The 26388-nt window shown below is 41.2% G+C and overlaps 1 protein-coding gene across 2 annotated transcripts in view; it reads right to left on the reverse strand.

The window, feature by feature from the left end:
- Positions 1-853: 853 nt before the first annotated feature.
- The window catches only part of syt14a (synaptotagmin XIVa), a 60680-nt gene continuing 35145 nt past the window's right edge, over positions 854-26388 (reverse strand). Inside the window, exons 5-9 of one of the 2 annotated variants that reach the window (XM_063500156.1) lie at positions 15422-15693; positions 14888-15337; positions 13240-13429; positions 12649-12705; positions 854-7520 (exon numbers count right to left, since the gene is read on the reverse strand). In XM_063500156.1, coding sequence (XP_063356226.1) covers positions 7207-7520; positions 12649-12705; positions 13240-13429; positions 14888-15337; positions 15422-15693 — 1283 coding nt within the window. In that variant the 3' untranslated portion in view covers positions 854-7206. The remainder of the gene's footprint in view (positions 7521-12648; positions 12706-13239; positions 13430-14887; positions 15338-15421; positions 15694-26388) is intronic. The other variant, XM_063500157.1, reaches the window with a different exon arrangement.

Consider the following 26388-nt stretch of genomic DNA (forward strand, 5'->3'; position numbering starts at 1 on the left):
CCCTCCGGCTGTAATAATATAATTTCCGACAGCACCTGAAGGATTCTAACAGCTTTTTTTTTTTTCAGACAGGTTGTGTGTTGGAAGATCTGCTCTGCAGGGATGTGACCGACAAAGAGAGGGGAGGGAGCAATCCCCTCTCATCTGTTATGCATTTCCCCTTTGATTCCACAGCAGCCACTGAATCTTATTTTCCAGTGTTTCTCCCTGAGAGCGCTTTGTTCTGCGTTCAGCTGTGGAACGTGTCGGGGAACACAGTTAATTGTGAAAACCTTGTATCTCTGATCTTGTTTTCTCTCTCTTTACCTTCTTTTTATATGTAGCTCAAACTACTGCTGGGTGTCAGGATCACACAAAGCAGAGGTGTCACTTCACCACAGCAAAGTCCCCGACAAGAGGGGGGAGGGCTGACAGCTTTAAAGTTATCTTTCTGCAATAAAAATGAAGCTGGAATTAATTACACTCTTGTACAACAAGTGCAAACATATTTAGGTGTAGAGTAACAGATATCCACCTAAAGATGTGTTTGGTTTTTTTAGCGTTCCATTTCTGTGCCATTTTTAGGATTTCTGCAACAGAGAGGTATTTAGATGTACACTTGGGTGTAGCTATGATATCTTTGCCTGTGGGGCAGAAATGTTCATCAAAAGATGCCACTGTACAAGTGAGCCCCTCTCCGCATGAGCTGCAGGCAGTCTGATTTCGAGAAACAACACTGCCACGCTTATTTTGAATTCATGCAAATTTCGGTGGTTTACATTTAACGGAGGAGAGTTAAAAGTTTATAAAGTAAGTGAAGTTCAAACATTGACAAAAAAAAGAAACAGGATGCAATGGTTGCTCCACCTGTTGGTTATTTTGTGGAAATGCAATTTAAGGCAAATTTTAGGACATTGATTCAAATGCAACACACAATTCAATAAAAAAAAAAACTCTTACATGATGATGTTTCTTTGTTTTTTTTTTTCTTTTTTAAACAATATCATCACATAGAAATTCTCTATCAGAAGTCAATTAATAAGACAGTTTACAAATCAAAGTCAGTCCAAAGTACAGGAGAAAAATACATTTACAGGTACGTTAAGACACTGTGACACAAGGTTGCTGAGTGAAAAACAGTAAGGCACCGATGCCATCTGTGGCATAGGTAGTTTCTAAAAAAAAAAAAAAAAAAAATCACAAATTAAAGCCAGCCTTAAAAACCAGAAAATTCTTAAAAACTTGTAAATTAAATGAAAGCGTAAGAAACGATGCAGCAAAGCGTAAACGTACAAGTCCGACCACGTAATTAGTGGAACACAGCCTGTGAAAGATTAACACATTCAGAGCTCGTCAAAGGGATGTTAAACAGGTTTCTGTCGTTTGGTACGGAAGCAAAAGAAGACCAGCAGAGTTTAAATATGTACACTGCACTGAATTTAAACGTACAGAGATCTGTTTTTAATTCCCTGATTGGAAATTTTACTTCTGCTTTTGTAAACAGACTACATTAAACAGAAAATTCATGTGTCAAAAGTTTGCTGTTGTACATCTAAACTTCTTCAAACGACCCTGAACTAACCTAAAACTTTAAATTCTGCATTTTAAATTGACTTTCAAGTATTTTCACTTGTTTCTAAAGCACTTCATGGTCTCACATGCTGGCAGCAGATGAACCAGTTGGCCCTCGGGTCCTCGAGCAGCTGCTTGAGGACAAAAGTGTTTGTTTCAGTTGATGAAATTAGTAGTTTCTCTTTCCTAAACCCCCCCCAGCCCCCCCCCCCCAAAAAATGCACTGCTCTATTGCAGAGGGGTCAAATTATTGGCCTCCATCAAGCAAGGAAAACAACTTTGGAGAAGCTGAAAGTACTAAAGCCGGGTTAAGAAATGTACAACACATTATTGAAATCTGGAAAGATAGTGGTCAGAAAAAAAAACTTGACTGATCGTGATCACAATCACTTAAAAACTTGGTGAAATCAGAATCAACCACAGTCATCATAGATATGAAATTAAGAGAACTACACAGCTGTGTAGTCTTAAGAAAACCACTTATCTGTGTGGCTAATCAGAAAAATCGGCTGTACGTTGCTGGGATCATAAGGACTGGACTCTGGGGCAATGGTAAAAGGTCATGTGGTCAAGTCCAGATTTACCTTGCTCCAGAGTTATGGCTAACTAACGAGGGGTGGATGAAGTCATGCGCCCATCATGCCTCGTACCTGCTGGGCAAGCCTGTGTGGGCAGTGCTGTGACTGGGTTTGCCTCAGTTGGTCAGGTTTAGGTTCAGCGAATTGTACATTTAAAAAAAATGAGGTTAGCTGACTTCCTGAATATACTGATACATATATATGCTGATATACTGACAGCTTTAACATAGTGAATGACCAGGTTTTTCCATCAATGGATGTTTTTCTCCCCTGATGTCACGGGCATATTCAAAGATGACCATGGCAGGCATCATTGGGCTCAGATTGTGAAAGAGGGGCTCAGGGAGAAAACTTGTGACTTGGTTTTCACATACATATCGACCACAACAGAGTCCAGATCTTAAGGCCACTGAGAATATTTGGGATTTCTGCCTCTCCCATCGTCAAACAAGATAATAGTGAGAAATTAATTCAGTGCTAGATGGAAAAAAAATGCTGGATAAATTTATCAAAATGATCCCACGTTGAATGCTGTCATCAGAGCTAAAGGCAGTCCAGATTGTATGATTTTTTTCCTTTTGTCATAGTATTGCTTTCTGGTTTTTGCAAACTCTAAAAACACTTTAACAACATTTCTGAAGTATTACAACGTGAAAGCATTTTCATTTTTTCAAATCTATAAACGTAACAGTATCTATAAGTTAAATGTTTTGGCCTTCTTTTGCTTCCGTATTTGGAGGGAACATGAATCATGGATCAAGTGTTACGGATAACATTTCCAGCTGGTTTTCAGGTACTAGTTCTCTCCAGCATAATTATATTTTCAGAGAAGAGGATTTTTTTTTCCCAGCAGTGTTAATATTTTTCATCTGTTACTTTACTGATAATAATATTGTAATATTATTAACTATGGGGCCTGTGATCCCACTTTAATATATCCCTGCACGTCTTCTGCTGAATTCCACACACCCCCTTTTTCTCCCCCCCACAGGTAATCAAATATCACACTATACAAATTCACTCAAAGGCTCCAGGCTGATCCCATAAAATAAAAACCTTTTGGATTCAGATTACAGGTGCATCTCTACACTTCCAAATGAGCTTTGGTCTTTCACATTGTGTGTTTGACTGTTGTGCTGTAAAGGCTGTGCTTCTGTTTCAAGCTGTTAGAAAGCATCAAAGCTGAGAAGTCTTGACAGATTGCTTTGAGATGAACTCAGCCGGTCTCCATCACACCCCTCTCTGGTTTTAGAAAAGGGAACGTAAATAAGACCTGAGCTATAAGACGTGTGTTGCTTTCCCCCCCGTAAACAAACTGAATCATAAAGAGTAGCAATCCAGAACAGTATTGCTCACGGAGTCGGTTAATATTTGATTCACTAATAACTGGCTTGACACATTTTCTTCTCCCGGCTGCTGATACAAAAATAGATAAAACAGTTACTAATATAAAGCATATGTCAGACAATCAGGACTTGGCTTGTTTTCTTCTAATAACCAGTAATTAAAATCAGAAACGGTTACACCCAACAACAAAATGCAACAACTCTACCTATATCACAGCCCCCCCACGACCCCTTTACTGTACCTTCTCCAGTCAACACACACACACACACACACACACACACTTGGTAAACACTGCACAAAGCTACCTTTCACCACAACCACAGGCACAGTAAAGAGTATATATATATTTTTTTATCTGTATATGAAACGCAGAGATAAAGCGGCTGCAGCTAAAAAGCCCGTAGACAGTCTGCAGGGTTGTCGGTGCTCGCTGCTGTAATGAAATCGCCTCAAAAGTTTGAATTCCCTCCAGCGAGGCTGAGTGCTGCTGCACTGTGTGTGCTTTCTGTAAGTGTGGATGCAGGTCTGTGTGCTCTCAGGGTGTGTCTGTGTTTTGAACTCTTTAAGAAGTTGATGAACTGACTAAAAACCATAAGGCAAGGGCTTCTGTGTGGACACCCACAGGTCTCTTATAGCACCAGAGCAGGTTAGAAAAAGGTAACAAGTAGGTTTTAGTCTCACCTGTTAGCTGTGATTTAATGAGCCGTTTATATTCAAAAAGGTGTCGGAAATTTCTTTAAAGAATCGTGACACTGCGTGTAACCTTCGAATGAAAAGTCATGTTCACAAAACCATCTAACTAACCTACATATAGCATATCCCAGTCAGTCAACGTGTCCTCCAACTGGTGTTTTCTATAAATATTCGACAATCTGAAACACTCATTTCTTCTCCACGATCACTATTGAATGTCATCTCGACACAAACCCTGGCACTTCGGCTGTCAGTGATGTCAGGGCGTGTCTGACATCTTCTATTATTCTTCACATTTATTTATTCTACTTAAACTTGAGTTAAAAAAAAACTATGCTTGTAACTCAGTAGTGTCAGCAGAGAGGAATTCATTAAAGTGTAATAATTCTCACTCAATCTACAGCCATGAAAAAGAAAGTATCAATTCTAGGGTTTTACTTATCAGGACAAAATAAATGTGGTCCTTAACAGAGGGGCGTACTAAAAACTGTTCATCTGACGATGCACTTGAGCAATTTTAAAACCAGCTAAGTCCTAGATTATTTTTAACATTTTTTCCTGATACATAAAAAAACCTTAGAATTGACTTTCTTTTTCTTATGACTGCCTTATAACCTCCCACCACCCTGAATGAAACTACACTGGTTACAATGCAGCGTGATGAAATAAACTTTGGTAAAGGACATTTAAAATTTAAAAAGTCCCTATATTCACTTTATAATTTTCCCATTTATGGACGGAGCATGTGGCATGCATGTTTCTAAAATGATGTGATAGTGATTAAAGCTGCAGTCAGAAAAAAGGTGAACAAACAAAATAAGAAAATGAAAAGTCCTCTTCCTCTAGTGCTCCCTTCTCTGTTCTAAACATCCACTAAAATATCATTTCTGATTTAAGACATGATCATTACTAATCAGCTGGTCACATCTGATAAAAAGACCTGCCAGTGCAAAGTCTCCAGTCACAGTCCAGATCTTCTAAAGCCTGAAGACAGAGGGAAGGTGAACTGTAGGAGTTGAAATGCCATTAGGATTTTTTTTGGTCCAAAGAGAAAGAGAGTCAGTGCAGTTAGCATGACCAGTAATGGTAGATTTGTGTATCCACACCTCCGACTCACACATCAGACATCTGAAGAAATTCAACTAACCAGCTGAGTAAATTCTGCTCAGATCCTTTTAGCAGTTCTTTTAACTAATGCTTACAGTCATGCCACCCTAAATCCTGAAAAGGTCCATAGCTTTATGTCAGTACTATGGACTATGTAAAAGATGGACACCATAAAGGCGTTCATTGGTTTGGACTCAGTATTTTTGCTATACTAGGTTTTTGGACCCAGAATTAATGATATGTAGACAAAAGGGTGGGGTGAGAGATTTCTTGGATGGTTTGTACCACACAGCAAGCTATTTTATGTGTTAGACAATTCTATTAAAGGTGCTCCAAACAGCATAAACACAGTGGAGAGATCCAGTTCAGTGACTCCAATTAGTAGAGAATGGGCTTAGCTGATGGACCATAAACAGACTATAAACATTTTAATGATTTTAATGCTTTACATTGGGCATTTTAAAGTGGGAGTCTATGGGGACTGACTCACGTTTGGAACCAACCTCAAATGGTTTTTGCGCTTACACACTGGTGTCTCTTTTCTTCTTTTAGCTTTGGAAGTTCCTGTTTGCTGTTAGACCGGCCTTTTGCTTCTTTGTTTACAGGTCCTTATCCATGGCTCTTATCTCTTCTAATTGCTTTATCTTTTTTGATTTACCATTAATGCATTCTGACTGAGTTAAATGTTTTGCTGTTGCTGTTTGGATTGTCACTCTTTGTAATATACTAAACAAGCTAAGGCTTGCACCTTGAGGTACATGAACCTCATTCCCAGTGTAAGAACTAGGATTTTATGGAAATTCCATGGTGACTAGTTTTACCTCCCCCATAAGTCCCTTTTTACTATTTATGACTGAATGGGTTCTCAGTCGTCTAAGTTATGGTAATCTAAAGTGCTTGAACTGAAGGCAGCTGCACTTGCTTTAGGTTCCTGAAGAGGTTTTACTTTTCATTCAGAAGATTTTTTTCAGTTCTAAAGACTGATTCGGAGTCCTGTCTAGTGTGCCACCTAAGATCATGAGTTACGCTTACGTGAGTAGAGGTGTCAATCCAAAATCTGAACATTTGTATTTTACAGTGTCTCTTCTTCTTTAGGTGCAAATAACCCTTTCAGGTGAGAGGTGACGATGTCTTCAAAAACCTAAAAGGAGTCCAGCTGCCTTTGACTGAAGCACTTCAGATTGCTTGTAGTATTTTAAAGAAGTACAGGAACTTTCAGGTGGGTCTTGCAGTTCAGAAGCTTTTTTCCTTTTTAATTCTTTTACAGTCCCTATTTTACACCATTGTAGAACTGCCATTTTAAAAACTGCCAAACTTCTTGTGCTTTTGAAGTCGATGGGGATGACACAAGGGTAATGTCCAGCCTCGTTTGACATTTCCAGGTAAGAAGTTATCTCTAGCTAAATTTTGAGGTAAGGATCTGCTAGGAGGTGGTCTGGAAAATATTTGTTAAAAAAATATTTACAAAAATTAAAACCTTCTTTAGAAACTCCTACTTCTATTTATGCGGCTGGAGGTGTGGGTACACATGGCTACCAGGTGTAATTTGCTCAATGATCTTGTCTAAAACTTTCCTCTTGGAGCAGGCCCCAGCTAAACCGGCTCAGCAGACAAAAAGATGCCATCTACAAAAACTTAAAGGTCATTACACGGCAGTATATGGAAAATAGCATGTCTCATCATAAAACTAATTCATGGCAGTGACTGTTTAGTCAAACAGAGCCATGAAATCGCTTATGCCATGCCGAGCTGAGAAACTGAGTGCAGATGCATGTGGTTGTGTTCCCGTCTCTTCATCACCACTGACGCTGGTTCATTGGACGGCATCGCACTCCCGCTTCCCAGTTGAACATTTCCATTTCCTGCCCATCTGGGACAACGACGACGGCGGCGCCGTGTAGCTATGCCCGCACGCTATCTTGCTGTGCCATTAAGACTCCAGCAAGCTGTGCCAGCGGCAAACCTGCTGTCCTTTAGACTCTTTCATCTGAGTCCAGTGGGTGAGCTCCTCCTCTCCAGAGCTGTTGAGGCCCAGCGAAATCCAACCAATCATCTCCTTGCGCTTCATGCTGCGCTTGTTGTAGACGGATAGGATGAGCGTGACGTCCGATAGCTGGAAAAGAGCTACCTGGAAGACAAACGTCTCTTTGTAGGTTGGGTTGGGCTGACCTCGACAGATGGAGGTCTTACACTTGGACATCTCATGGCCCATGGAGTTAAGTAAGGTCAGCTTAACATATGTATCTAGAGAGGAAGCAGGTGGAGGAGAGAGTTACAAGGGAAATGATACATCTTTATATATTTTTTTTAAACCGTGAGATTCTACAATAGCTTTCTAGTAGTAAAAAAAAGGAAAGAAAAGAATTCAGGCACCAGACTTAAATAATAGACCCTTTGTGCAAAATCCTTATGTTTCTTCACCTTTCCTCTTTGTAATCAGCCATGACGACCTGCTGCAGCTGTTTCCTCTGCAGCAAAGAATGACACATTTTCCCCACAAAGCATTCACTTCTGTAATAATGTCACAGCGGATGATATATAAGAGCATGACCACATAGGATGCGTTTTTTCTCCTGATCAAACACAAAGCACAGCTGTGAGCGCAGGGAGCGTTACTTCAGTCTTGTTGCTATGCGACTACTGATGTCTAATCTGAAATGGGGGATAATGCAGAAGATGAAAACTGACTGGAGAAAGTTAGTCATAGGTTTGCTTGTGTTTGAAAGGATTAGGAGCTCCTTCTGAAACGAACCACGTAGCCAAAATTAATTAATTCTGGTTACGTGGTTCATCACAAATTACCATGAAGAGCTGCTATTATTTGACATAATGACTTATGCTAAAACTTTAGAGCCCGAGGCAGTCCCAAAACATGCTTTGTCCAAAATGTGACTCACATATTGTGCAGGATATACAGGTCTGCTGACACTAAATGAGAATCTGGGTGAGAGGTATCAGAAACATAAGGGAAATACAAGACAGTCAAAAAAGTCTTGAATAAAATCTGTGGAGGAACTGCGTAACAGAAAAATAAGAAGGTTAAGTTGTTGCACTGAGTGTTTTTCATGATTTATGAATTGAACGCCACTGCTCAGTTCATGGAAACTTCATTTGTTTCATGCATGTCTAAAAATGTGATTACTGCTTCCATTTAAAAACATTTCTTGCCAGCATTAAAGTGTTAATATGACCAATACCTGTATCATGTTCAGAAGGAAATAAAGAAATATATAGATTTTATTTAGATTTTTTTGGGTGCCATGCATTTGCCCTTATGACGTTGGCAATAGACACTTACTGTAACCCAGATTCTCCCAGATTCTGGATTTATTTTTCTTTCACTATGCAAAGAGGTCTTCTTCAGTTTTCCCGTTAAGGTCTATTTCTCTCAAGCAGACTCTTTTCTGTGTATGGGCACATGCGTTTTTCTTTCATCATGCCAGAAACTTGTTCAGAAAAGCTTGAACTGAAGTTTTTGTTAATTATTTATGTGTAGAAAATCATTTTTAAAAATAAATGTGTTTAGTATTGTTTTTCCATAAATTCCCAACTCCAGTGTGTCCAGGGCAGACCCAGAATGGTGAAACACTTCACTGGGAGGTATTCTATTCAAATGCCAGAAGTACCTCAGCTGGGTCTCTCAGTCTGTAGGAGTTGTGGTTCCACTTTGAGCTCCTTCTGAATGGCTAAGCTACTCCCCTAGAGAGCCCAAACACTCATGGGAGGAACTTCATTTCACTGCTTTTTTCCGCAATCTTATTCTTTCGGGGACTGCCCACAGTGTTTGGCTATGAAGGTAGGAGGGACTGGTACAACTCCAAACTCAAAAAAGTTGTGCCACTGTGTAAAATGCAAATACATTCAGAATTTGCTTTTCTATAATCCCATATTTAATCCACAATAAAACAGAGAAAAACAGGTCATATATTTAAATTAAAACATTTACTTTTTGACTCATTTTGAATTGTTTTGGCAGCAACATGTCTCGAAAACATTTGTAAAAGTAAGTGATATTACAAAGAAACAGCTGGAAGATCATTTTGCAAATAATTAAGTTAATTTGCAACAGTCAGTAGCATAAAAAGAGCATCTTAGAGAAGCAGAGTTTCTCAGAGGTAAATACAGGCAGAGGTTCACCAGTCAGCAAAATTCAAAACTGTCAACATGTTATAATCTACAGTACCAAATATCTAATGAAAGAATCTGGAGAAACCTTTGTGTGCGAGGGACACGACCAAAAATCAGTATTGGATGCCCTTGAAAAAGGCATGATTGCTTAATGGAAATCAGTGCATGGGCTTAGGAACACTTCCACAAATCACTGTCTGTGAACACAGTTCACTGTGCCATCCACAAATGCAGGTTAAGGCTCTGGACGCTGCAGCCTTCTGACTACAGGGGAAAAGGAACATCCAGATTGTTATCAGCGCTGTTCAAAAGCCTGCATGCTTGATGCTATGGGGCGTATTAGTCCCTATGGACTTTGCTGCCTACAAATCTGATCGCAACTTTTTAAAGAGAGGTCTGCATCCATAACAACAGATGGAACAACCTTCCTCACCCAGAAGCCCAGCAACTGGTGTCATGATGAGTTCGCACATGTTTACAGACTGGTGTTAAAATAACACAGTAGTAAACTTGATCTTGTCCCAACTTTTTTAGTGTGTGTTGCTGCCATCAGGTATAAAATGTGCCAATATTTTCCTTAAAATAGTGAATTCTCTCTAAGTTTTGTTGTGAATAAAATAAAAGTTTATGAGACTTGCAAATTATTGCACTTTATTTTACACAGCTTCATTGAAATTTAGCTTGTAAATCGGCCGCTTCACCTTCACACTTGGCTCACTCTTCACCACAGTGGCACATCGTCTGCACTGATGCATCAATCCTGTTAGCCTCCTGTTCCACTCCTCCCCAGCTCCTTATCAAGACCCAGAGGTAATTGAACGCCTCCACTTGAGGCGCAACTTGTTATCAAGACCCCGACGTACTTGAACTCCTCCAAGTGGGGCAGCAATTCATCTCCAACCTGGAGTGGGCAATCCACCCTTGTCTGGCTGAGAACTGTGGCCTTAAATTTGGAGGCGCCAGTTCTCATTGCTCAAGGAAGCTTGCACAACCAAATGATCTGCAAAAAACCCTACTGCCCTCTGCCCCTTAGCTGCACTAGAAACTCTTTAAATAATCTATTTTTTAATAATCTGATGAATAAAAATGATAATTTCATTTGTTAGTATTTATTTTAATAGTTGCGTTATGCAACTAATGCAAGCATGTTGCCAGGTTTTCATGCATATAGGGGCTTTTAATGTGAAACAGAACAGAAAAAACACTTGCTACTAGTACGACTGCTGGTGCATAATTCTAATATGTTATTATATGAAGCTTTCAGATGAGATATGAAAAAACATATTTAGCTCAAGACCCTAGCAATCAAAGGCAGAACATAATATATCGAGTCGGGATTAAAGTATCTAAGAATTCTGAGCTTAGAAGCACGACTTGTACTGCTGATACTCGCAGTTTGCGACATTTTCCACCTTTTATTACCCCGCTGATCACATTCCAAAAAACAAAATCCCGATAAAGCTCATTCATTTAGCCCAGAAGAGGAAAAAGCAAAAAGGAAAAACACTGCCATTATCAAGTGATTTCAGCATTCATGCTTTCCTTATTCACTCCTCATTTCAATGCAGAAATCATTGCACAAACTGAAGCCATAAATCCAGCTGAAAGTAAGCGAGGCAAGACTGGCAATCACAATGGATCTTTGAGAGTGTTTCGCCCCTCGTCTACAACCATACTCTGTAATAATGCTGTGTATTATGTTCCAGTCTAAGAGGGGTATAAGGAATGAATTGCTGAGGGTTTCATGCTGTCGAGTGCCAGCTGCCTTCCAACGCCTAGCTCACCGCCTTCAATCACACATTCAGTTGCTCTCTTTGACATAAAAGCAGAGTGAAAAAAATAGCCTTGATTTCTTTTTTGACTGCTGCTGAATGGGCTCTGTAGAGCTGTGGATGTCTTAAGTGGTCAGTAGCGGTGATGCATGGCTCTTTGGCATTGTTGCTGAATGAGAGGGGCTGCGGCTGATGATTAACTTGACTCGTCGGCTCGGTACTGTTTTGAAATGGCAGAAAAGAAGCTTTGAAATTGCTCCGCATCTTTCACCGTGCTCTTTCCACTTTGTAAGGACGCACAAAGTCAATCAAGGCCTTCGTGAGGATTTTGCACAAAGGTTTTTTTCAGTGTTGCCAGATGCGACTATTTTCCAAGTACAATTTGAAGACTATAAAGTATGTGGATATGCTATTCAGGAATGTACAAACAATATCAAAATCTGACAGCTAGTTATTAGTTAGAGACATTCACGAATACATGGAACATGGCAGTTAATGGGAGGACAGTACAGTGTGGCTTTTAGATGAATATTTATGCAACTCTATTACAGAAGTTCTGTTTATGTTTCATATGCTGGAAGCAAAGCTGAAAAATGTAAAATGTGCAAAGCGTACTGTTCGAATTAGGCCAGCACTCAATGACAACATTTCCTTCTTGCTGGCTATCAGACACCAAGAAAACTAGACCGGCATAGCATGAAAAAGGCTGAGTGAAAACACGAAGGACTTCCAGGCAACACAAGAAACGGGTAAAGGAGGCCAGGAGGGGGTATCTCAGATGCATGCGTGATGTGATACGCATTCAGAAATACAGCAAGAAGACTTACAGTACAACAGCCGAGCATCTTCATGGATGAGAGTTAAAATGCAATAAGAGTTACCTGCACCTATGGTTCAAAGTTTACATGAATTTAAAGAAAGTCATATTTCAGGTTTTATGGGAAAATCTTATCTTATCAAAACTGCTTCCAAGTGAGAATTTAGTTAACTTTTTTCAACTTATTTGGGATGGGTGCAAAGAGCTTGGGCTCCCAATATTGCATAAACAGTTGCTGTTATATGTAATTTACATTTTTATAGCAACAATTGTTTCATACTATAAAATCTTATAAATTACAGAGAGACAAAGTTAATCACAATTATCATGTGATCCAGTAAGAGTAAGCACTTGGCAACGGTGGGAGCAAAGAACTCCCTTTTAAGAGGAAGACATGAGGAAAACCAAGCTCAGGAAGCGGCAGCCATCTGATGCAACTGACTGGGGGATGAGGCGACATTAAGTCAATCTAACATACTACAGCATCAAATTAGATATATATATTAATGATAGAAGCCAGGTAAATTAGTGTGTCTCCAATCAACAGTCATTCCATTTACCTACATCTATTTGCATCCATGAAGATGTATTTTTAAAAAAAAAAGGATGTGAAATTAACACTGATGGCACTTCACGGGGAAGAACAGAAACTCACCTCTGATAATATAAACCTGTCCACCTATCAAGTGTTTTAGACAACAGAACAGTCCATCTGACAACAAGGGTTGGACAGCAGTAAGAAAAACAGCGGACCAAGATGTCAAAAAGGTAGTAGGGTGAGAGAGTTTCAGGTGCAGACATAACAGAAGATGCAAGGAAAGAGAAACAGGGTCAGAAGGCCAACAACAACAACATTTGCACAAAGTTCAACAAGAGGCAGTTTTTGTTTGAACTTGCTGCTCAGATCCCTGGAAGCTGACTGAGGAGGCTGCCCGGGAAATGAGGGAAACCAGGGATCAAACCAGAGGAAAACTGAAAAGCAGGTGGTGGCCGAGATAGAGTACACTATCTCTGATTCGGAGAAGTTATACGCTGTGCATAGTCCCTCTCTGACTGAACGTAAGGAAGCACATAGTATGTAAAATATACAGACTTTGACTACAGATGTTTACAGGAGATACTTCAGATTAAAACAAACTCCTATGCACAGGCTCAACTTGTCCTCTTCCGCTCTAGCATTTGAAACATTAAAAGTGTTATCCTGCTCTTTCTCTAACTGGACAACAAAACGTTTTAGGGTACTTACTGGGTGGTTTGTTAGCAGCCAGGTTTTTGAAGTGGATGCCTTTGATGACTTCCACAGAGAGACGTCCTGTTGTGGCGTTGTAAACCAGGCCCACGAGGATCTCCGGTGTGGAAGCCTGACTGGCTGACTGGAATGACGAGGCGCTTTCACTGCATGTCATATCTGAGAGGCTGACCTGGGATTCGCCACCCTGAAAGAGTTGGCAAACATTCAGAACATTCTTAATATCAGTTTTTAATTGTTAAGGATTTTCCGAAACACAAATGAATTACAATTCAAACAGCAGTTCACTACACCCTCCTTTTACTGCTCTGTCCCAGCAGGACGTCAGACTCCTTACTTGGTCATTGTACTGAATTTTTCGCATTCATCGATCACGTCAAGTAATCACTCTCAGACAGACCGGTGAGGTACGCAAATAACTGCCATCTACTTTATAAACACAGACAGATTGCTAGCATGTTTCAATCAATCTCAGTCTGTCTGTGCCAATGAGCGCAACTCATCTGTAATCCAACACAGTTGTATTCTGGTTATATTCCTGAATAAAGGCACAGCCGCTGAATACCTTAATGCCTATTTGATTTTGCAAATCACCGTCATGCAGTTACAATGTATCCAGTTTTCCGGTTTCAAATCTACGAGGTTCTGGCTTTGACTTCTTTTAATACACTACATACATGATGTATTTACTATCACAGTGTGTGTGTTTAGGCAAAATAGTGTAGTATAGTACACACTAAATAATGCTAGCTACCACTATAACTTGGATATAAAATATGGTGGTAGCCAGAGTGGGATTAATGATCTGTTACTGAAATCACACTCAGTGGATAACGGCTTAACCAGGATAATCCTACTTTTGAACGCTAATAACAGTAACATTTACAAAATAAACTTTGCATATGATTCATTATTACCTCAAACTGTTGACTGAGCTCATAAAGTCATCAGAGAAGGAGGAAGCTGGACTAGGCCAGAAGCTGGCCATGGAGAAGAACCGTGAGGAAAATAAACCCGATTCAGGGAAGATTTTAATATGATATCTCCAAACAGATAGCCAACCCGTTAAAAAAAGGAGCCTGTGTTACACTGGGCAAGCTAACATTTGAAGGTTACGTAATGCACATCTTTTCTTTATACTTAAGGACTTGTGTTTTTAGAAAGGCTAAAAATACTCTTTACATTTTTAGTTATCTTATGTTCAATGAATTAAGCACTGAATGTTGCTGTATTGGGTTAATTCAACACCTGGATATCTACATAAATAAAAATATTGTTACTAAAGGGAAAGAAAACTAATATCTGACCGATTTGATGCAGGATAAATTTGTAGGTGCCTTTTAAGGCTGCCTTTCTTCTTTGTAGCCTTTGAAATAAAGTGAGCAAAAGGAAACAAATAAGTAAACTGATTCTTGTTTATTCCCTGAGATGAAATGGAGGCAGTGTCGCACTACCATCTACTCCTGAGAAGCATTAAAAACCAACAAGCAAACAAAACAGGCAGTTTAGTAAGAATGATCTGCAAAATGTGATCTCACTCTGAAAATGTTATCCAGTTAGATGAAAGATTAATCAACAAAGAGAAGTAATTAGTGAGGTGATGAGTGGCAGCTTGAAAGCCAACACCTGCTTTGATCCTCCTTACCGGGAGTGCACAGCATGGGTCTAATGTGACCGGCACCGACATTTTTCCCTGAAGGTTGAGCTTGGTGAGGTAGAACACCTTTTCCCCGAGCACCTTCTCCTTCTTCATTCGTCGCATGCTGTAAAGGCGAAATCTGATAGCATAATTGCTGATCATCTCTGACTCCACATGGCTGAAGCGGAAGGTCTCCGTGAAGATGGGGCACGGGCCTCTCTGGATCCCCGTCTTCGCCCTCTGTTTCTTGGTGGGCAGAAGCACCAGATGAACCTGCCAGGAGATGTTACCGGTGCGCTTGTAGCTTGGAAGGTCAGTTACTGCCATGATGGTCACAGACAGCTGCTGCTCCTCTGAGTCGTAGTCAAACACGATGTCGAGGGTCCCGTATTTTGCAACAGGATCTGGTTCATAACCTTTCGGTAGCTGGGCTGCTGATCCACGGGCTGACATATCCTACGGAAACCAATGAAATGTTCAGGGTTCAAAGTAACACCTCAATCTATAGTATTACTCTGATATTGCATGACTGGTATTTACCTCCGGGCTGAGGACAGCTGTACTGTCACTGGGCACGTCCTCCTCATAGCCCTTGTTGAGGTAACTCTCAGTCTCAGGGCCGTCGCTGCCCTCACTGGGACACTTGCCAAAAGAGAGGTGGGGGCTACCGCTGGTGTGGGACAGATCACACTTGGCATCACCCAGATCTGACAGGGTGCAGGACATCCTCGGAGAGCCATTCTCATCCTGATAGGGCGGTGGCTGAAGCTCATCCAGTGGCGGCGTCCGTCTCATCCTCTGGATGCAGTTGACTGGTTGGGAGGATATAAATAGATAAAATAACAAAATACAGACGCATCATAGCACATCATTTAATAGGAACCATTAAAGAAAGTAATTTGGTTGCACACATTTACAGCTTCATCAGTGCTTCACTGTAGCAGCAGGTGGTGATATTCTGTATTCTCATCATCATCAACAAACATCGTAGCATCAAAAGACCAAAAAGGTCTTAATGCCTTCCAACGTACCCAGCTTGTCAGTGGCTTTTAGCCTTATCCAATTAAAAGACATACATCCATAAAACAGGGTAAACACATATCTATTCTTTTTTTCTTTTTTAAACAAAAACGCAACAGCCGGGGGTTGAATGGTTTTCAAACTGGAGGAAAATCGTGCATTTCTTAAAGACTATTTTCAGCCTCTGATTTGGCGAATGTGAGCATTACAGCAGAGTAAATAAATAAATGGAGCTCTGTGGCACCGAAAACAAAGAGACACTGTGCAAAGCTACAGAAACACAGGCAATTATTTTCAATTTTGAAGGTTTTGATCTTTCTATTTATTTTTTTATTTGTAAACAATGAGAGAAATGTAAAACTTTAACAGAGTTTAAGTAACTTCAAGGACAATCCTAAAGTATTTACATTTTTACCAGGTTGGGTATGGTAGTGGAACACCAACTACACCATGTACTCAAAATCAACCCTATAGACTTAAAAAGATACGGATCTTGGCATTGCACCATGGATTATGTTTGCAAAGTTTCATCTGAAGAAACCACAAGACCTCTCGAGAAATGCCCTTCGGACAGATGAGACCAAAGTGGAGGTGATTGGCCACACTGTACAGCATCACATTTGGAGAAAATTAAACACCAACTGTCAGCACGAAAGTGAAGGCGTGACGATTTAGGCTCGTCTTGCAGCCATGGGAGCTGGGCACTTTGCAGTCACTGAGTTGACCATGAAACAAAGTATTCTAGAGTCAAATGTGAGGCCGTCTGTCTGACAGCTAAAGCTTGGCCCAAACTGGGTCATTCAACAGCACGAGGACCCCAGGATCCCAGGCACAGCAGCAAATCACCTTGATGTCTTTCTTTTTCAGAATGGCTGAAAAAGAAAGACATCAAGGTGTTGCAATGGCCCAGTCACAGTCCAGACCTCAGCTCAATTGTGGAAGGAAAGAAAACGACAATGAACTGAAGAAGAGTGGGCTAAACTTTCTCCACAGTGTTGTGAGAGAAAACAACTACTTCAGTTAAAGGTGGGACCACAAACTACTGAGTCATGGGGTGTACTTAGTTTTATTTGCATAGCAATTAATGCTATGCAAATGTAATTTGTACATCTTATTAAAGATTAACAGATAATAAATTAATTGTAACAATACCAGGTGAGTCTTAATGTTTAATCTTCAATTGTAACTCTATCAGTATTATTTTGATCTGTAAATTTGCCATTATTATGATTTTGTTTGAAAATTTTCAGACTTCTTTTTCAGCCTCACAAACAGATCTGATGCAGCTGCCCTCGTGAGTATAATACGCTCTGCGAGAGGAATCTTTTGAATTCACAGTCTAAATAAAACATCAGATACACACCATTAAAAGGACTGAACTGAATACTTCTTAATCTGCCACACATTTTATGCCTCTCACCTTTCTAAATGATTCAGTTGCCTGGAAGGCAAAGAGTGAGGCTGTGCTGAACATTTCTATGGCACTTACAAAGAACCCTGAATAGTGTTGTCAGCTGCATTCTCAAACCTGACTCCTTTGTCCAATTTGGATTCACAATAACTGAGCAGCCAATGCTAATACTCCCAGAGGGACGCTGGTGAGGAATGAATGCTTTAAACTCAGCCTGTTGCAGAAAAAAATAAGGGGGCAGAGAGAGAGAGAAAAGAAAACAAAAGATGAAGAAGAACATAACTTGAAAAGAACGATCTCTTCTTTCCTCTAACTTTTGGAAAAAGCCAACACTGTCATGACGTAATCCACTCCAACACAATGTTCCAGCTTTCTCCCAAGTTCCTGAAACTTTCACTCTTAATAATGTCAGTGAGACACCAGCTCAAAGTGGCACATATCAGTGGCAGGATAGAGGCAAAGGAGTCTTAACTAAGTGTCATGGAGGGCTTGATAAAAGGAGCAAATCCATTTTGAGCAGCTTTTTCCCGCTGAGCCGGGGGCGGTTGATTTGATAGAAGCCGCCGTGTAAAAGCACTACTCTTTTCTCCAGCCCGCTAATTGGGACGGTTACCATTCCTCCTCTCGTCTCACCCACCCTTTCATCCCTTCTCTGCTGGCGTTCGCCTTGTTTTGCCTTCTTGTACCTCTTCAAGTGGGAAAACAGTTTGTGAATCTCGCCTGTGAGAAGCAGGTAAAAATATCTTAGATGATAAATGAGAGATGCTGCACTCGATTGTCCTTTTCCCAACTGTAAGCAGGAGGAAACACACCTGACCTCCTGCCACCTTTCTAAAAGTTTTAAAAGGAGTTAAGCAAAAATATCAGCGTCAGATTATGTAGAAGGCTAAGTGTAAAGAAAACAGAAGTGCCATCACCCCAGATTAAACAAAGCAGGTGAAAGAAGCAGATAGATTTGCTATATTACCAATAAATACATAAAACTGATATTTATCGACCTGTGAGACCAGTTGTGTCAGTGTTAAAGCCACTTTCAATGGTGTAAATGCAAACAAGGTACTACTTTATCGTTAGTTTTTTCCCAGAAACACACTGAGAAGAGCTGCACCACATTCCAGCACTGACCTCACCAACTTGAGACAATGCTTTCAGTTCCAGACGTGCCCCAGAAGTGACCCTCTGCTCCGTATCTCTTAAAATAGTGGATAATCTACTCATTCATTCATTTATTTATTTAACTGGAAGCTGTTTAAAGCTGCTCAGGGCAGATGAGGAGGCAGGAAGTCTGAGTGGAACCGAATGGAAAATTCAGTCAATTTTCAAAATAAAAGACCTCATGCAGACTAAAGTCTCTGGTTCTAAAACACTCGATGGAAGGACAAAACAAAACTGGGTCAGAGACACACAGTGAAGGACACCTAGTATCAATCAATCAATCAATCAATCTTTATTTATAAAGCACTTTTCATACAAAACAAACTGTAGCACAAAGTGCTTTACATGGTTAAAAGCAGCCCACCCCACCCCACCCTCCCACTCATTCCCCGCACTCTCATTAACAGAAACGGTCATGGATACACCCCCCCCCCCCCCCCCCCCACACACACACACACACACATATACACACACACACACTTAAAGAGTAAAATTGGGCTGGGTACGCATTAGCCAAGTGAGGAAACACTATCACAGGTAGCCGTCTGCACCGGGAGCCGGTCACAGACCGCAGCCTCCAGGCTGGGCACACAGCAGGAGGGTGGCAAAGAAGCCCCCCAGCCAGGCTGAGAGGATCCACAGAGCCCCAGCAGCCACGGTCGATCACAGCCCCGGTGCAGAGAGCCCCCTCCGAGGAAACACTGGAGATATAACCTAATAAGAATATAAACAGGATAAAAAGATAAAATAAATAAGAGTGGGATACAATATAAATATAAGTATAAACAGTAAGAAGATAAAAAATGAATAAGAATACAATCAATAGATATTAGGTAAAACTAAATTAATAATATAAATAGAATAACAGGATAGAATAAATAAGCATAAAATAAATAAGCGTTAGTTATAAGCTAAATTAAAAAGGTGGGTCTTGAGCCTGTTTTTAAAAACATGAACGTTCTCTGCGGCCCTGAGCTCCTCCGGCAGGCTGTTCCACAGTCGAGGACCATACCACTGAAAAGCTGCCTCTCCGTGAGTATGTGTCCTGACTTTAGGGACAATCAAAAGGCCAGTACCAGAGGACCTCAGGGTCCGCGAGGGTTCATATGGTAAAAGCAGATCTGAAAGATAAGAAGGCCCAAGACCATTAAGACATTTAAAAACCAATAAAAGAACTTTAAAATCGATCCTGAAACACACGGGGAGCCAATGCAGCGATTGTAAAACCGGTGTAATGTGGGCCCGCCCTCTGGTCTTCGTCAGCACACGAGCTGCAGAGTTTTGCAAAAGTTGCAAAGGTGAAATATTCTTTTTGGGGAGACCAGAGAGCAGGGCATTACAATAATCAATGCGACTGGTAATAAAAGCATGCATCAGCATCTCCGTGTTGGCCCGAGAGAGAATAGGGCGGACTCTGGCTATATTTTTTAGATGATAAAATCCAATTTTGGTTACATGTTTAATATGTGGGATAAAACCAAGCTCAGAGTCAAGAATAACACCCAGGTTTTTCACTTGTAGTGAAGGACATAGTGAAAATGCCTGTAATTTAGACAAGAGTTTCTCTCTCTGAGCCTCAGGACCGATGATTAAAACTTCAGTTTTGTCCTGGTTAAGCTGTAAAAAGTTTTCTGCCATCCAAGATTTTATATCTAGAATACAGTTAAAAAGGGGATCCATTGGTCTGGTGTCATCAGGAGACACGGAGATGTACAGCTGAGTGTCATCAGCGTAACTGTGGAAGTTCACTCCATGCCTCCTGATGACACCGCCAAGAGGGAGCATATACAAATTAAAAAGTACAGGGCCTAAAACCGACCCTTGAGGCACACCACATGTCATTTTATGGATCTTAGAGGAGCATGTATCCATACACACCATAAAAGTTCTGTCTGAGAGATAGGAAGTGAACCAGTTGTGTACAGCACCAGAGAGGCCCACCATGTGTTTCAATCTGTTTAAAAGTATAGTGTGGTCTACTGTATCAAACGCTGCGCTGCGCTTAGATCCAGTAGCACCAGGACTGTGAGCTTTTGGGAGTCCCAGTTACATCTAAGATCATTTAAAACCTTTAGGAGAGCGGTCTCTGTGCTGTGGTTCACCCGAAATCCAGACTGAAATATCTCTAGGATCTGTTTATCATTCAGAAAATCATTAATCTGAGTAAAAACAAGTTTTTCTAAAATTTTACTTAAAAATGGTAAGTTGGATACAGGTCTGTAGTTATTAAAATCATTGCAATCCAAATTGGTCTTCTTCAGAAGGGGCCTCACCACCGCCGTTTTAAAGGCAGCAGGGAAGACGCCCGACTGAAGAGAGCAATTCATCATGTATAAAAGCTCAGCTTCAAAAAATCCATAAAGTGTTTTAAAAAGTGGAGAGGGGATTGGATCTAAAAGACATGTGGTGGGTCTCACTGTGGAGAAAACTTTCTTAAGGTTCTCAGCATTAACCAGGACAAAGCTGTCCAGTGTCTCCTCAGGTACAATCGAGCCTTCAGATGTGTTTAAAATCATAACACGAGAAGATAAAATATCACATCTGATGGTGTTGATTTTTCCCCTGAAGTGGTCTGCAAACTGCTCGCAGAGTGAGTCTGTGGGGGGTCTTTGGGAGCTGTTAAAATCAGGGTTAAATAAGTGATCTATGGTGGAGAAGAGGACCTTGGGATTATTTTTGTTATTACTGATTATTTTGGCGAAGTATGAATTTCTTGAATTCCTTAGTGTATTATTGTAAATTTTAAGTTGCTTGCAAAGTATTTGATGGTTGATTTCATTTTTATTTTTCCTCCATCTCCTTTCTGCTGCCCTGCAATTTCTTTTGAGTTTTTTGACTTCTTCGTTTCTCCAGGGTGATACATGTTTTACGTTAATCTTTTTGGTGGTGAGTGGAGCAACGGAGTCAAGGCTTTTCTTCAGTTTGAGGTTAAAATGATTAAAAATAAAATCACAGGGTGCAGGTAGAATCACAGGGGGGCATTCGTCTAAAACCCTGGTAAAATTTGCAGCCACTTCAGAGGTTAGATAGCGCCTCCTCACAGTTCGCACCGAGGTCTCCCGCTGAATAAAACCGGTGATGTTAAAAAGTAGTGGTCAGAGACAGCCAAGTCAACAACAGAGGACACACTGGTGGACAGCCCATGGGTGATGACCAGGTCCAGAGTGTGTCCTCTGTTGTGAGTCGGCTGCGTGACGTGCTGGGTAAAATCCATACAATGAAGAATGTTTAAGAATTCTTTTGATGTAGGGTCAGAAGGATTATCTATGTGCAGATTAAAATCACCGGTTAGAATTATCATATTATATTTTGAATGTATGTTTGTTAAAAATTCTGAGAATTCCTTGATAAAAGCAGCACTGTCTTTAGGTGGTCTATAAATTGTGACAGATAAAACTGGAGGGCTGCTAAAAACAATAGCGTGGAATTCGAAAGTGGTAAAATGATCAAATAAAATTTGTTTGGTGGTGAGTGTGTTGTTGGTTAAAGATGCAGTCCCACCACCTCTCTTACCACTTCTAAAGGAAAAAGAGAAATGAAAATTTGGTGGGGAGGCCTCAGTGAGAACAACTGGTGCATCCGAACCCAGCCATGTTTCAGTTAGAAATAAACAATCAAGTTTATTATCTAAAATTAAATCATTAATAATAAAAGACTTATTCAACAGAGAGCGGACATTTAAAAGTGCCATACTAATTGAGACTGGTGGATTTTTGACAGTAGAGTTCAATGAAGTCTGAGATTTTTGAAGAGGCCGGAGGTTATTAATGTTTTTGGAGTTACTGGATTTATGATAATTGTGTTGCTCTCTGTTTGTGATTATGACGGGTATTGTGTTGACTGTGGGAGAGAGAGGTCCGAGTCCAGAGTTTTGTGTATTACTGTTAAAAGTGGAACAAATATAGGAGCTGGGACCAGGGGGACATCAGTCAGTGGCGGACAGATCAGCGGGTAGTGTCGGTTTGGGGTAATGACAGGGCCGTGTGCGGGAGTGCTGTACGCCAAATACCAAATTGGCGGACAGCAAACGGCGTCCCCAGGCGTTGAGGTGGAGTCCGTCTGCCCCAAAAAGATGTCTCCTCTCCCAGAAGGCATCAAAATTGTTAATAAAACCCACGCCGTGGGAGACACAGGCGGAGGAAAGCCAAGTGTTAAGGCTGAGCAGCCGGCTGAAACGGCCTATCCCTCTGCTGCAGGTGGGGGTGGGCCCGGAGATAAAAGCACTCACCTGCAACTGACCAAGGAGGCTGAAGAGTTGGAGGAAGTCCAGCTTCAGCAGCTCAGATTGCTGTTTGGGAATGTCATTGGTGCCGATGTGGATGATGAGCCGGTTGGCCTGTGGGTGGGACGCCAGGATGTTGGGAATTCTGTCCACGATGTCGACAACGGTGGCTCCCGGGAACGACAGCGTGAGCGCCCCCCTCATCCGCACGTTCCTGACGATGGAATCTCCGAGGACCAGTGTGGAGAGAGGAGATGCCACCGGGGACTGCTGGCCATCTGAGACGCCTGCGCCACGGCACCGGGGGTGTTCAAATGGAGATGCACCAGCCGGACCGCGTGAGTGACTCCCAGGTAGCCGCGCCGTGGGTCCTCTTCTCCGAGGAGCCGGGGTGAAGAACAGTTCTCCGCGGCGAGTTTGCGCCACAGCGCCGGGCTGCCCGCCACGGTTCCGGGGACGTAGTGGTGGAGATGGTGCAGACTTCAGCGACACAGCGGGGTGGCGAGGGCTAGCGGCCAGAGGAGGAAAGTCCACAGGATCCAGGATACTGAATTTATTCTCCAGCACTACCGCACCGGAGGGGTGAGGGTGCGAGAGACGGATCCTCCTGGCCCCTCTGCAGCCACCGCGCGTCCCAACCATGGTCCATGGCGCTGGTTGGAGTGGAGTGGAGCTGACCAGAGCCTTGGGTCTGGCCCCTAGTTGAAACCAGCAGTTCTCGTCCGTGGCAGAAACACCAGCGACACAAGTTTGGAGCCTGGGTTGACTGTTGGCGGGATCTTGGGACACAACAGCTGAGTGGTGCACTGTGTCGGCTAGCTCAGCGCTAGTAGCGGTGGTTTGAGCTTTGCCAAGGAGGATCGTGTCAAGATCGCGTTCAGCCCCGTGGATTTGGTATAGCGTGGATATCCTTTGCTCCAGCTCGATCACTTTTTGGCTCAGGTTGACGCAGCTTTCACAACTGGATGTTGAGGTAAGTGGTGCCATTCCGAAATCTCGTAGCGGTGACAGCGTCAACAACGAAAAACTGCCACTTTAGCTTACGTTTAGCTAGTTGTGGCAGTTGCTAGTGATTAGCTAGTTTTTCTGCAGCTTTGAAGGGAATTGAAGGAATTCCACGGAAAGGGTCGACCAACAAAGGTCTTCACAAGAGCGAGGTCAGAGTCCGCGAGGTCACAGCAGTATGAGTGCATGACTCGAGTTACATTAAAAAAAAATTCCACATATGGAAAAAATATAGTATTTTGTTTTGCATGTGTTGGCTGAGAATGAGTAGAGAGCACGTTTTCTGTAATAAAATGGTTCTAACGACTTGCATCCTGTAACAATGGGTCAGGTTTGCGTTTTAACAGTTGCACACCCTATTGTAGACCTTTTTACCCCCAACTTTATAGATCCTTAAAAGCTTATAAAATATGCTTGAAGATGTGGCTCTGTAGAACAGTGGACTGAACCCAGCTGCAATGCATTCCAGTTCTTGTGTGAAAGCTATATTTGAAAAAAATAATTAATTTATTCATTAAAGAATCTCTGAAACACAGCCGGGATCTATTTTTCTGGCTTAGCATGGTGGTAGAAACTAAATCTTAATCCTGAAAACAATGTACAGGATTGGAACTACTTGCTGGAACTACATTTCACTCAAGAAATAATCCCTTAAAAATTGTGCAGAGTATAGACTATGACGACTGAATGCCCTCCTCCCAGTTTCAATCCCCATTTATTCTCTGTCTACAATATTCTTTGTAAAACATGTGCTCAGAGGTGTGGATACTAAAAATAGCTTCCTTTTGCTTCTGAGTTGCAGCATATGAATAAAGCTATCGTGATCTCACTTACACCTCACCGATTTTCATGTGAGAAAAGTGCTAAATGTGCAGGTTTGAGTGCGAGATGAACAAAATTTGGCTGAGAAACATTCTCTCACTTTTATTAGTTAATGCTTCATAAAACGGTCTTTGCTCTTATTGAGTGCCACCAGCTGGTTGGGTAACCATTTGGAAGTAAACAAGGCCCTTAAAATGTGGCCGACTTCCAACACGGCACCAGTCATCGCTGCACCCTCATTCAGAATACAAGTGAATGAATTTTGTTCTATGTGAAAAACTAATTTGCTTCTTTCCAAGGTTTATGTTGGATTAGTGAAACCACTTTCATTCAAGCTGAATCAAATCCTGAACTCTGGATTGATTAATTGAGCTTTCTGGTCAGAGTTAGGCCAATCAGCTCTGAGTAAAGTGCATGAAATAAAGCCACAATCAATGAAACCTCATCCCCAACCTCTTGTAGCAGATGGCTGCTGTTTCTGAGCCTGGTTCTGGCGAAGGTTTCTTTCCTGTTAGAAGTGAGTTTTTCTTTCCCACTGTCGCCAAGTCATAGGGGGTTGTCTGATTTTTGAGTTTTCTCTGTGTCATTAATCATTTTTACCTTACAAAATAAAGTGTGATTTGGTGATATATAATTAAAATTGAACTGAAACCATAGCAACAGGTAAGTTAACAGAAATGTGAGTGTCTACCATATTTCTCTTAAAAGAAAATAATAACAAAAGAAAAAAAGAGTTTTTTATTAAACATAACAGAATATTTGGATAAAGTTTACATTTAATCTTTAAATCTAATTATTATCATTTTTATAATAACTGTTTTTTTTCACTAATTATTATAATTATTGCCAAGAGCAAAGTACAGGTGACAAGACAAAATAAAAATATGGATACGATGACAACACAGTTTATATATGGACCTACTTATAATCATATACAGCAAATGATTTGGACGGCCCATTGACCATAAGCTGAAATCCTACTATCCACATGAGTGAGAAAAACCATCAAAAAGCACTGGTACATGCTGTGCAACACAGTTCTCAAAGTGGCCATTGGAGCAGGGCCTTACTTCAGAGAAGGGAAACCTTAGATAATTTTTCTGCTTTCTGCTTACTTCCTATTTTTGGAGTCTGAGTGAAGCCACCGGGGCACCCAAACTCTGATTCTGCAGCTCTGGCACAATCCTCCTCATGTTTTATACATATGTCCTGAGGATGAAGCTCTTCATACTCAGACAAACACAACAGCGGTAGCTGTGGGTGTGGAGAGGAAGCTTTTATGGCTGTTTGCTTGAAAAAATAATGAAATGCGTGTCCTTTAGCGCTCGTGGAAAATCATGGAAACGACTCACCTATTTATCTAATGAAACTTTCCATATTGCAGAGAAAGCCTGAACCGATGTCAGCCATGGCATGAGGCCGCTGCTTTGTTATTGCTGATCCACGATGGCTTGGTGGGAGAGAAAACCACAGCCATCAAAGCCTTACCACAGGGAGGAAAATAATGATCCTCCAGTACTTTCAACCAAAGTGCAGCTACGAATGGACAGAGTTTTTACCTCCTCTTTGGTTATAGTCGAGCAATTATAAGTAAGCTGATTATGATCTGATGAACCAAAAACTTTACAGAAGGCACACAAACAACTGCTTTGCCTTGAATTTGTTTTCTTGGCAGCCAAGAAATACATCATCTGCCAGTTATCTGGATAATCCTTGAAACCTTTAAGGGTATTAGAATCATGAGGAAAAAAATCAAAACAAGACCTTGCGTAGCTAACATGTTGTCAGAAATAAACCAAGTAAATTTCAAATTATTGCTGGCAGGCTCTTGTGACTCAAATCCCTGCTTCTCTCTCGCGCACAAAGAACACT

The sequence above is a fragment of the Pelmatolapia mariae genome, linkage group LG16_19 (genome assembly GCF_036321145.2).
Source record: "Pelmatolapia mariae isolate MD_Pm_ZW linkage group LG16_19, Pm_UMD_F_2, whole genome shotgun sequence".
Lineage (NCBI taxonomy): Eukaryota > Metazoa > Chordata > Actinopteri > Cichliformes > Cichlidae > Pelmatolapia > Pelmatolapia mariae.